At 38.7% G+C, this 12,916-nt stretch overlaps 1 protein-coding gene across 1 annotated transcript in view; it reads left to right on the top strand.

Moving 5' to 3' along the window:
- The window catches only part of pde11a (phosphodiesterase 11a), a 30,955-nt gene extending 23,179 nt beyond the window's left edge, over positions 1-7,776 (top strand). Inside the window, exons 14-20 of the mRNA XM_054615786.1 lie at positions 24-114; positions 1,890-1,990; positions 2,188-2,265; positions 2,347-2,410; positions 2,802-2,876; positions 3,777-3,860; positions 7,543-7,776. Coding sequence (XP_054471761.1) covers positions 24-114; positions 1,890-1,990; positions 2,188-2,265; positions 2,347-2,410; positions 2,802-2,876; positions 3,777-3,860; positions 7,543-7,776 — 727 coding nt within the window. The remainder of the gene's footprint in view (positions 1-23; positions 115-1,889; positions 1,991-2,187; positions 2,266-2,346; positions 2,411-2,801; positions 2,877-3,776; positions 3,861-7,542) is intronic.
- The last annotated feature ends 5,140 nt before the right edge of the window (positions 7,777-12,916 follow it).

A 12,916-nucleotide genomic window follows, 5' to 3' on the forward strand; every position in this document is an offset into this window, starting at 1 on the left:
TGTGTGTGTGTGTTGTGTGTGTGGACGGGCTCAGCCCTTGCTTTGCTTTATGGGACCTCTGCTACACTGGAGCACCACCACTTCAACCATGCTGTTATGATCCTGCAGAGCGAGGTGCATTATGTTCCAATATCTGCTCCAATGCAGTTACCATTGAGGTTCTGCTAATGCAGACCAATGCATATTGTATTTGTGTTCTAGGCTTATTTACAGTATGCTGCTGGTGGTAGATTCACATTTAACATATTTGACAGATATGAAGGTGGTGTTGATATTCTAATCTAACTGTCAGCAAGAAAGCAAAGAAGCGTATTTCACAAAATGTTGAAATAATCCTATAAAGTGATGTAATCATTTTGAACCATGACGACAGACCTGACTGGGTATAATGGGTACTGTACACCCCTGTGTCTTACCTATTATACGTCTCTCTCTTTACTTTCTTACCATCGAAATGCCTAAAAAATGACAAAAAACCCCAATTTCCTTTAAAAAAAAAAAAGGGAGCTTGTGGCTATTGCGCCTGAAGGCAACCATGTGTTGGTTCAATGTCTGCTGTATATGAGCCAGTAAACAAATAGCTCCTGCTGCCCTCAAATCAATGTAATTAGAGAGGCGATGGATTTGGAGGTAATTGGTTGAGAGAGACATTTTACGAGGTGACTGCCTTTGCATGAAGTTGTAATTAAAGACGTTTTGAGGGAGCAGCTGAGATGAGGCTCAGTAGGGTTTGTTCCTGTGGCTTCATTATCTTGGTGCTGACAACACAGTAAGCTGACAAATGTTTGCTTGGAATATCACAATGGTTTCTGTTGATACTGGAGGTTGATCTACTGCGGTCCTATTAGCATATAAATTAATAATGTGGCTAATTCAAGTCGAAAGCTCACGAATCAATCCGCAAGGACGCACGCACCATTCATTTTAAACTTTTAAACGTCATTCACACTCTTTGTATCTCTCAATTTCCTCTCGTCATTCTCACCTCCTGTTTAACTCCCCTCCCTCCTTCATCCGCTCCGATTGTGACAGAATGAGAGACGTGCTTTGTGTCACTGCTGCAACGTAGCTCAATATTTGATGGGAACACAAGCTCATGAAGGGGCATCACAGGCACTTAACAGTTGGATTCCCAGCGTTTAAAAGGACTAAAAAAAGTGGTCACCAGTTTTGAAGATCTCTGCTAATTTCTGCAGGTCCCCTCCTTTTGCTCATTTTCTGTTATCACTTCTACATTTTCTATTTTCTCCACAGACAGACCTCTCCATTTTCTGGAGGAGGGTGACTTGGTGGTGAATGAATTTATAATGCATGAATGGGAGAGGCCTGTTTTAATGACGGAGAGCCTCAAGTGAGAGATGTTGCTCAGTTATTAAGATATGCTGGCTTCCCTCCTCCCCATTCAGTTTTATTATTGAGTCATGTTTGCAAAAGCGTTTTTCATTAAAGACTCACTCCCTCATTCACTTCCCCCTAAATTGTCAATAGTACAGTATCTATTGAATTAAAATCATTGCATTCATTGTGTGACCGTTAACAAAGAGTAGTATATTCCACAAACTATTATTTGCACCATTGTTGGAATCTTTAAGGACACTATTTAATGCATACATTTCTCAGAAATAGGACACTGGCAGACAGTACATATTGTGCCCTATACCTTATAGTAAATACCCACATCCAATGCTCTCTGTCAGCTACTAATGTCTTCTATCTAAAATAATGGCCAAGCTGTTTTTAAATAATTCAAAACGTCTCTAACATGCAACAAGTAACATGGACCTTCTGTTTACTTAATTGCCAGGGAAATGTAGTTGTTTATTTAAGGCTCTTTGTGAAAATGTCTTAAGAAATTCTTTATCATGTTATCTCTGCATGTGTCTCCACAGGGTCACAATATCTTCTCCAACCTCTCGTCCACAGAGTACGGAGACCTCATGCAGCTGTTGAAACAGTCGATTCTGGCCACAGACCTCACACTTTACTTTGAGTATGTTCTTCCACTGTTAAACCTCCTGATAGTGAGACGTCCACTGGCTGACTCCAGTGTACTAACCCATTGACAATAAATCATACTGAGTCTGTCCCTGTACTATGTTTACTACAGGTTTCTTTTAGGAAATACTGCCCCCTTGTGGATTTTATGTCTCTTACACTTACATATACACATGTCTTGTTTCCTTTTAGGAACAGAAACACCTTCTTTGAGCTGGTCAGCAAAGGAGAGTACAACTGGAATCTGAAGGCTCATAGAGACATGTGCAGGTAACACCCTGCTCACACAAACATGGTGGCCCTTAAATATCATGAATACTATGTGGAATAAATCGGTCTGATTCCTCTCAGATCCATGATGATGACAGCGTGTGATCTTGGTGCTGTCACTAAACCATGGGAAATATCACGCAAGGTGAGAAAAACTCTCTTATATATGAAAGAATTATATTTTTAAACCTCACATCTACAGCTGAATTAATTGGTTGATTTATTGATAGTTGGTCAAAAGAAACTTTCTGATATTTGATAAATGGTTTAAATCCTTTTTCTAAGAACAAATTCCAAATATTCCCTAGTTCCCGCTACCAAATTGTAGCACTTTGCTGCTTTTATATGTCTTATGTGATTGTAAAATGAATGTATTTGGGGGTTTTGGGGTGTTTGACATCATCACCTAGGGCTTTAGGATATTGTTAAAATGCATTTTCCACTTTATTTCCTTACAATTTATATAGACCAAACAGTCAATTGAGAAATCAATTAAAAGAAAATAATCCCTACATTCCTCTTTTCACTCACTTCAGGTTGCAGAGTTGGTGACCAGTGAGTTCTTCGAGCAGGGCGACAGAGAGAGATCAGAGCTGAAGCTCACGCCCTCTGTGAGTCCAAACAACCAACTCTGGTTTTGTGCTTTTTTGCAGTTTTATTTCACCTCCCTTTCCTCCACTGAGCTGATGACACCGAAGATATATTTTCTCTGCAGTTTCAAAACAAGACTGCTCCACTGCCTCGCTGCTCTGCCAAGAGCAAACTGTGTACCGTGTAACAAAAAATATACAGTATATATATAAATATATAATCCCAAGCAAACACTGACCTTTCCATTCATTCAGCTGTAAACATACAAGGCATTTTGGTGTATTGGAGCTCTACTAGCTTTGACTAGCCGGGATAATACATTTTTTCTCATATAAATGTAAAAATAGCACAATAATAAAAGCAAGGAAAGACTTTGGTCCTAATGAAGATGTTAATTCACAACGTATTCTGTCCTCAAAGCAACAGCACCACAACAGAGAAGCCCTGTGTGTTTGATTGAGGAGCTTTAAAGGCTGAACTGTGTAACAAGTTCTTAAAAGGGAGAAACCAACAGCTTTCTGTGTGCAATAAATAGCTAGTGACTAATTGGGCAAGGCCAGATTTGCCTCCCCTCTGAAATAAGTAATGCCGTAGCCTCAGGTCTGCCGCTTGTGTCAAACCTTTACCGCTCTGTGTGTGTGTGTGGGTGTAGGAAATTAAATATTAACTTCTAAGTCGTAGCCCAGTAACTATCTCTGAAGCACAGCCTCAGCGGAGCCTCTTAAGTTCAGGCTGAAGAATAATGAGGTACAATAGGAAATGTACGTGAAATAAACTCGAGAGCTGAGGGAGACTTTTGTTAATACCAGCAGCACTTTAGGACTGTAAGCCTGGCTTGTAGGTGAACAGAAATCACATTCCTCCTTTGTTTCTCCTGCATAAATGAAGGCGTTAATACATTTTTTACTTTTGTCTTACAGGCCATCTTTGATCGAAACAGGAAGGATGAATTGCCAGGACTTCAGCTGGAATGGATTGATGGAATTTGTACACCGCTGTATGAGGTAAAAGGTCTCTAGCATTCGCTGTGTCGTGCTTGTCTAACTCACACAGACACACACACACAGTTACTCACACACTCACACATCTACCTCTGACATCAGCAGACGCTGTCCTTCCTCAGCTATTGTCCCCCTCACTGACGGCAGCAATGAAGTCGTCACCGACAACTATTCAACTTTTTCTTTGCCGCTACAGATTTCTCACTGAAAAAGAAATGCTTTTATTTTTTTTTTTATTGAAAAGCTCTGAAATAACCTCAAGGTTGCATCCTGTTCTTTTGATAATAGCAGAATGAAGTGTGTACTTTCTGACTGCAGAACAGCTCAGAGGTAGTGGAGTGTGTGAATAGAGCTGTGATGTGAGGCGGGTTAAATCCCCCTTCAGTAAGACAGTGTACTTTGGGCTTTACTGCACAGTTATGAAGGAATGCCTTTTTGGGCTAACACACAGAGAAAGAAAGCAAATGTTAGGGTCAGACTTAGAGCTAGTGGTAATCTTTCAGGGAATTAATGGAAATCTATACTGCGTCCTAGCCAGCATAGTAATGTGTGTGCGTGTGTTTCTGAATGACGTCAAGACAGACTCACCTGCCCCTCCCACCGCCGGCAGCAGCGGCTGTGTGGGAGAAAGACGAAGGCTGACTTACTGAGGAGATCAGGTCTGTTAAGGGATGAGGCGTGCTGCATCTAAATTGATGAAAGCAAACAGTTGTGAAGGGAGTCAAGGATAAAATTGTTAATTCATTCTCACAGCACTGGGTGATTTTCTCTGCTTTTGTATTGTTAAACCTCCTTCCTTTTTTACTGTCATATTAAACACATTACTCATAGTCATCGTGAGTAGAAAACAAACCACAGATCATTGTTACAGCTATTGAATTATCCAAGGATCAGTGTAAAAAAAAGTGGACTTATCTGTGCGGGGCTTTGGTTTCACCATTGTTACAGTCTGTGTAGTGTAGATAAAAAGCATCAAAGGCTGTGTGTGTGTTGTCTGCGTGGGGGGTTTGTCTCCATACCGCCTCATGTAAAGGCTGATGTTTGGAGAATGCAGATACGGAGCTCACGACCATGCTGCTGCCAATTAAACTTGCGAGGGGGAGAACGGAGGAAGTTCAGAGGCGGCAGGGTTTTTTGTTTGTGGGCGTAAGAGATCTCATTCTTGATCTCGCTGATCTCCTTCTCCTGGTGGTGGCTCGCTACTTTGTAGAATATTAATCCCCCATTATATAACCTTCCATCTTTACACCCCACCACATGACCGTCTCTCTCTTCTTCTTCTTCTTCTGAGTCTACCTCGGTGGAATAATGATGCTGAGCAAACTAATGACAATGTCCCACTGTGGATATATACTTTAAAGAAAGAAGGAAATCGTTCTCCTTTAGAAAATTCTGTTCTTTTTAACCCGCACACAAATCCATAAAAATAAACACGATCAATCTACTAGGTTTTTGTGTGTACTGTGAAGGCCACATGCCATCACATTGTGATATTATTTTCTCTAACAGTTAATCCGCTGATCATTTTCTCTATTAATCATTTGGTTTATCAAATGTATATAGAACTTTATCTAAACCAAGAAGGGCCTAACTGATATCAAAAAATCTGGCTATAGAAAACAGAGATTAACAAACATGTAACAAATGAATTAGTTGTTTTAGAAGTTGTTCTCTGTGCAATGACAATACATTATGTATGTATGTATGTATGTATGTATGTATGTATGTATGTATGTATGTATGTATGTATGTATGTATGTATGTATGTATGTATGTATGTATGTATGTATGTATGTATACCTATTTTATAATCACAAAAGACAAAAAAGCAGAATAATAAATAATAAATAGTCTTTTTGTCTGAACTTGGCCACATTATAGAGCTTTGTTCTAGTTAGCCACCCACACAAGTGTTTTAATTGTTCTCGTTAATTAGTGAATACACCCTCTGAATATAAATGCATTAAAGTTAAATTGATTGGCAGCTGTGTTTAGTTGCATTTTCTCCAATTGTAACAAGAGATTTGATCTTTCCTTCATACGTACACAATGCCCAGTGTGGATGTACTTACTTAACTTCCTATTCATTTAATTTATATGTGAATAATGTTTGGTATGTGGTGCCAATGCCCACATTATATTTCCATATAGTACAGGGTTAATGAAACAATAGCTAATTACAGACTTCCTTGGTAATCCAGAAGACACAGTAGACAATTTGAGTCAGAACAGAGAGAACAAAATCCCCCGTCTCTCAGGTAATTTATTAAAATGGTGGATGACAGCTTTGACTATATTGCCACTTACGGATCAACACAGAAGAATGACAAAAGCAATCTATCTCAGTCATACATGTGCTTCTAATCTCTAAAGAGCAGCCGCTTCATTGTTTTAAACTATCAAGTGACTGTATGTTGCTGTTATTGTAGCAGCGTGTTCTCTGTTTTTTTGACATTTGATTAATAATGTGCTGCTTTTTTAGTTCCTGTCTGTGTTTCTCAAGTGTTACCATTACATTTTTAGTCAAGGAGCTAAGCATCCAGTTTTTCAGGAAATGAAATACTCGTCAATATTTAAAAAATGTAGAAAGTAATTTTTACAAAACTCAATATTATGAAGGTTTTTCCAGAATCCTCAGTAATTGTTCTAACTACCTTGGGAACAAAATATTTAGTTGGCTGCACAATCATTAAAACTGTTAACCATTTTCTCAAATTGCGACTATATTTCCTAATCCAGGAAGCTGAACATTACATATGTAAAACAAAATAAGCTAAAGACGATTTTCAGAGCATTAAAATAGCAGCAAACAATAATTTGCTGAAAATCTGATTTAGTAATGTCTACCTGAGCAGAGAATGAAGTTGCACTCCCTCTATGTTAGTTGTAATACAACCTTCTCTGTGCTTTGTTTACTGTGGCCGGTCCAGCAGCACGTGCACGTTCAGTGCATGTGAGTCCCAGTGTGTGTGTCCCACTGGCTAGATAATGGAAGCCGCTCTGCACTGTGCTAATACGGCTGTTATAGGCCTTTCACACAGAACACTGAAAGGGTCACTACTCACTGTGTTATCACAGAAGCTTTATGTTAAAAGATGGGTGAAGATACTCCCTTAATCAAAAAGGCATCTATACCAATGTAATATAAAATATCTTTGTTATGATTAGGGAACAGACTGAAATATCTCAACAACTATCAGATAGATTTCCATGAAATGTTGTACAGATAACTGTGTTGCTTAGCAGATGAATCATACTGACTTGGATTCTTTCATCTGGTGCCATGTTCAGGTCAAAATGTTCATTTACCCAAACCTGCAAATCTAGTCACGTTCCTATCAGCCTCAACTGTACTTTGTGTTAAGATGCAAAGGAACAATGCTAAAAATCAGCATGTTAGCATTGTCACTATAATCATGTTAGCATGAGGAAGTTGACATTTAGCTACTTATTTTTAAGAAGAACAAAAAGCTCTGTGACCTGAATGTAATAGTAAGGCTCCTTTCACACAGGACATGAGTATGTGTTTTGTCACACTCGACGCCAATTTCTTTCTTCACAGCAGTATTGCTGCTGGGAAAGGCCTTTAACAGATGCAGCCTTTGCTTCTCATACTGACGTATTTTGTATTTCATTCCGTGTATTTTGCCATTGTCATCTTTCTCCCCTTCCTCTCTCCCCCTAGACTCTTGTCAAGTTGAATCCCAAACTTCAGCCGATGGTTGACATGATCAAAGCTAACAGGGCCAATTGGGAGGAGCTGAACAAGAAGAGACAACGCGGCCACAGCGTTTCTGAACCCTCGAGCCCCTGCAGTGGAGACAGCACAGACACGAGCGGCTGCACTGTGGCCAAAACAGGCAGCAAAACCTGCTGCAGCAGCGATGCCGACGGTTCACCATCTAAACCTGTTAGTTAGCTACTGATACAACATCCTAGCTGATCTCTTAGGCTTACTTCCTCTTAAATGCAGCCTGCAACAGAGGCAGTGCATGCAGAGGTTCTTGGGCTCTGCTCCTCTTGGCTTTTGCTGCTAGAGATGAGCTTTAGACTTGAGTGCGGCGCTATCATAGAGGTTTTTCTGCACCCTTCGGTCTTCCTGCGCTGAAGGCTGACAGAGCTGTGTTTGGCGAGCTTGTCGGAGCAGCTACAAATCAGCTGATGACACCACGTCAGAGAGGAAACTCGAACCAATGTGTCAAAATGTCAACCAGCGAGCTAACACTAACTATTCTGGGCATTGCACAGATTTTTTCGGCACAACAAGGCATGGAGAATATGAGAGGAATGTTTGTTTTCTGCTGTGGTTCGTTTTGCTCTCGGTACCTCCTCGTTGCTCGCATTTTGTCCGGGGTAACAAAGATATTTTTTGTAAATCTGTACATAGACTATTAAGTTATTTAGAAGTGCTGTTTAAGAACCTGTAAGCTCTGGCTTGTAATGTGGCTGTAGAGTTTCTGAAGGATGAAAGGAGAACAGGAACAGCACGAGCTGTGACGATGCTTGCAATGCAAATTGAGTGCTCCGCTCCCTCCCTTCCTGTGCCTTGTTTTAAGATCCTAATGAAAAATGCATGGCCTCCTCACCGACATTCTTAGATGGAAATCCAAGTTGAACCATGACTTTTATTGCCATCATTTATAAAAAAACACAATTACTGCAGTTATGTCATGATCCCATGTTAGCATTATATACATAGAGAAATCTATTTTGCCCTATTTTATAAATGCAGGGTCCCACTTGTCACACACACATACACACACACAATGTGCCTTGATGAAGATGTTCTGACATCAATTCACTTCTGCAGAAATTGCATCTGCTGATATAACTCAGACAGCTGAAACATACATGTTGCATTGAATTAAAACTCACTAAAGAGTAGTTAATATTTTAATAAATACACTTACCATTCTATTATGTGTCTCTTATAAAAAGCTACAGCGAACCGAAGGTAAGCTCAGTTTAGCTTCAAAACAAAAAACAGAGGGAAAAAGCTAGCCTGGCTCTGTCCAAGGGCAATACAATCCACCAACCAGCAGTTTTAAAAGGTTATGAATTAAATATTTTGTTGGTTAATCTGAACAAACACCAGAGTGTATGGTTTAACAAAGGGTTACCTGTCAGACTATTTCTTGGCTACGACATGTAACTTTCTGCAACATCCCCTTGTTGCTTGGAAATCTCCATGTCAGAAAAATGTAGGTCAGTGTTTCCCAAAGCCTAAAATGATATTATCAAAGTGTTGTTTTGTCCACAACTCAAATACATTCAGTTTATTGTCACAGAGAAGTAAAGAACCTAGAAAATAATTCATATTAAAGAAGCTGGAATCTGAGAATTTTGTCTTTTTGTAATAAAAATAGTATCATCATTAACAACTAATCAAATCATTGTTGCAGCTCTAGGTATAACATGCTGCATAATTTGAGAACTTTAGAGGTGCTGGTAGGTGGATTTTGATACCTCTGGACAGAGTCAGGCTAGCTGTTTATTCCTTTTTCCAGTCTTTATGCCAAGCTAAGCTAATCACTAGCTTTATTTGAAAGTGGTATGCTCTAATCTAACTTGCTGCCAGAAAGTGAATAAGTGTATTTCCTCAAATGTCTGACTTTTGCTTTAATCTGATTTCTTTTTTTCTCTCAAAGCTCACAAATGCTACTTAAACAGCTTTTATAATCTCCAATAGAAGACTGAGACACTGACACTTGTAGTACTGAAGTGCCCATATTATATAATAAGATTATAAGTATTATTTTTGGGTGGGGGTTTGCCTTATGAATTGTGTTGTAGCTTTGTTAATTGGAGTTTAAAACGTGACTGTGCACATTGTGTGGCATGGATCTGTACTCTAATGTATTTTAGTTAAAGAACTGAATTAAAAGTTGACCAGAAACATTTTGAATTGCATGTTTTATGCAGTATTAAATTCAACCACTTGCTAAGGATGTAGCAAACATGTGAGCCAACAAATACCTCGTATTTTGAACTTCATCAGTAAACACATTATCTCATCAGAAATGCATGATTTAAATTCTATTGCATCATGTAACGTGAATTATGAATATTGCTGTTCTATTTTTCTATTAGGTCTCCAAATGTGGCCAAACTACTTTGTCCTTTTTTGCCAATGTAACGTGCTTCTTGTATTTCTTCTTTCCTCACCCAGTTTGGACTGTGGATTTATTTATCAGCGGGCTAAACTGAAAGAAAGCTAGGGCATGAAAAGGCAAATGTGCAATGTTTCTGTTCAGAGTTTAAATAAAAATATGCTGCTATTTATCCTCTGGTTTATTCTGACACAACAGTACATTTATTATTTATTATTATTATTTGAGATACTTGTACTTTACTTGATCATTTCCATTTCATGCTACTTTACACTTCTACAACACTACAATTCAGAGGGAATTAGTGTTGGCTCCTTGAAAGTTTGATTTCACATGCAAAACAGATGATGACCTTATAAAATATGGTGAATTGTTATTGTTTGTTATATATTAAACTATCCTACAGTAGAAAAAAATAGTTAAAATTAGCCCTGCCTCGACCAATTACCAGGGATGGAAAGAGTACTAGAACATTTTACGGTAAAAGTAATATGATGACATATACCACTGTTGAATAAACACTGTTTGGCAACTAAATAAACTGCATTAAATGTCAACGTATACAACATCACAGCATGGAGTCCTTATATCCAAAACAACCAATCGATGTCTGTTCATTCTCAAAGCCAAATATAACCAGTCCACTCAGTCTCTCTGCTCCCAGTATAATCAATCCACTCAGCCTATCTGGTCCCAGTTTAACCAGTCCAATCAGCCTCTTTGTACCACTACACCCTTCAAAGTTTTCAAAGTCTTTGTGCTGAATGAGGCTTTGCAGTCAAAAACAGCAGGAAGTCCTCACTCAAAATTTCCTCAGTGAAAGCAAAAGTCACCTGTAGGATCCACAAAGAGCATATTGGCATATTAGCCTTCACCTGTCGGTGACGTAGCATCCTGGGGGTGTTTGATTTGGGTCACGTAGTGTACCAGAGGCGGGTTCCCATTCATTCCAATGAAAGTTGCTCAGTACATAAAGTAAAAAAAGTTCAACTTTCTATAGAATTCAAATGAAATTTAGCCGGATGTTCCAGCAATCTTTGCATCATTGGGCCTGTTGGTGCGTTTTTATAACTTTTAGGACCTAATGGTATAAACAAGGACTATTCAAGTGTTTGAACTGGGAAGTAGATTTACCTAAAATAAAATGATCCGCTAATTAACAGACGTATCTTTCCCAATGTAAGTCTATAAGAAAAAAAATAATTTGGGCCCCATGGCATCACGTGAAAACCCGGATATTGTATTTTCACCGTTTGGTGATTATGTAAAATTTGCTTTAAAAACCGGTGCTCTTTCTGGGGGTCTTGGTTACAACAAAGACAATCCATTACAAAAGATACCACATTACAAGCTCAGCCAATGAAATTATATTTTATGGTCATTGGAAATAATGTGAACATTGTGTGGATGGATGAAAGCCGATTGGGTTATATTTACAAAATGTATGAATTTCTTTTTCATGAAATGTTGTAAACAAGTTGATAATACCTATGCCAAGACTTTCATCATAAGGCCAAAGACTCAATCACCAATACATTACCATTTTCGGCGATAGGTAACGTTAGTGAATTAAAAATCTAAAAATCTAGATATATGCAATCTTTGTAACCTTAACAGTAGACTATAAGCACGTGTTTCCAAAGTTTGCGCAGATAACATATAATAAATCTGTGTTGACATCCCTCCAGAGGCAATGTCCCAAAATGATCAACGTAAGTTTATCAAAATGAACAAAAACAACGGACATTGGTTGGTTCTCACAGATTTCAATCAAACAGCTTATGGAAGACTTCGGTGAGCTGTGCACCGTGAGTGCAGTCAGGTAGACAGGTAGGTAGACAGGTAGGTAGACAGGTAGGTAGGCAGGTAGGTAGACAGGTAGGTAGACAGGTAGGAGAGGTACAACGTCCCATCATTTCATCCGGGGCTTGTTACAGTCCTGCATTTTTCGGAAAAATTATTTTCCTTAAGTGGAAATGGTAATGCAGCACTTTCACTTGTAATGGAGGATGTTTTATATAACAGTGTTGCTACTTTTACATCCAATTACATCCGAATGCATTCAGTTTACATTTATATAAAAAACAAATAAGAATGTAGAACTAGAAAATGTTATTGCTTGATAAATACGTTTCAAATAAAGAAGATACATTTCTATCGATGACTAATTGATTTATCATTTTTAACATTATTCTGTCTATAAAAAAAACGTTCCCTCTGGAAAAATGACAAAGTGTTATATGATATTATACAGACAAATGCCAACATGGGCATTATAATTGCTATTTTTTGTTGTTGTTGTTGTTGTGTTGATGAACACTATTTCCCATAATGCTTTACTTAAATTAAGGACCAGTGATTCTGCTCAGTTGCCTACACGGAGTAATTCTTCCAGTGCAGTGCTGACCTCATGTGGACAAATGTATCTTTGCACATGAAATGTATCCATGAATACTGCAGGTAGACGCACATTTATTTGAAAATAAGTTGCATAATGCAAACCGGTTAGAAAGATAATAACGAGAAAATTAGAATTAGCTGCAAATATATGAATCTGTAATCAATATTTCACAACTCTAACACTTCCACTGATATATATATATACCTGCATCATTCACACGGTCCTCTGTGTGAAGCCACAGTGTGAGTTTGATAACTGCAGTGCATTTCATCGTCCACGGCTGAGCTCTATCGCTGTTGATGTCTGTGACGTCAGCAAGCAGTGTGTGGGTGGCTGTGTGGGTGAAGATGATTTCCAACTGAGCCTGTATGTAGCATTAAAAAAAAAATCATCCTGTCAGGAAGAATAAGACAGGCTGTGTTAAACTCCTCTGAGCTGGATTACCTTGAACCCAGTGTGGCACAGGTAGAAGGAACAAAGACCTGCTCTGAGGCTCTTGTTGACCCTCTTAGCACTGCCTGACAACATTAGTAGAAGCTACTATTGAA

This window comes from Anoplopoma fimbria, chromosome 16 (genome assembly GCF_027596085.1).
Source record: "Anoplopoma fimbria isolate UVic2021 breed Golden Eagle Sablefish chromosome 16, Afim_UVic_2022, whole genome shotgun sequence".
NCBI classification, from domain to species: domain Eukaryota; kingdom Metazoa; phylum Chordata; class Actinopteri; order Perciformes; family Anoplopomatidae; genus Anoplopoma; species Anoplopoma fimbria.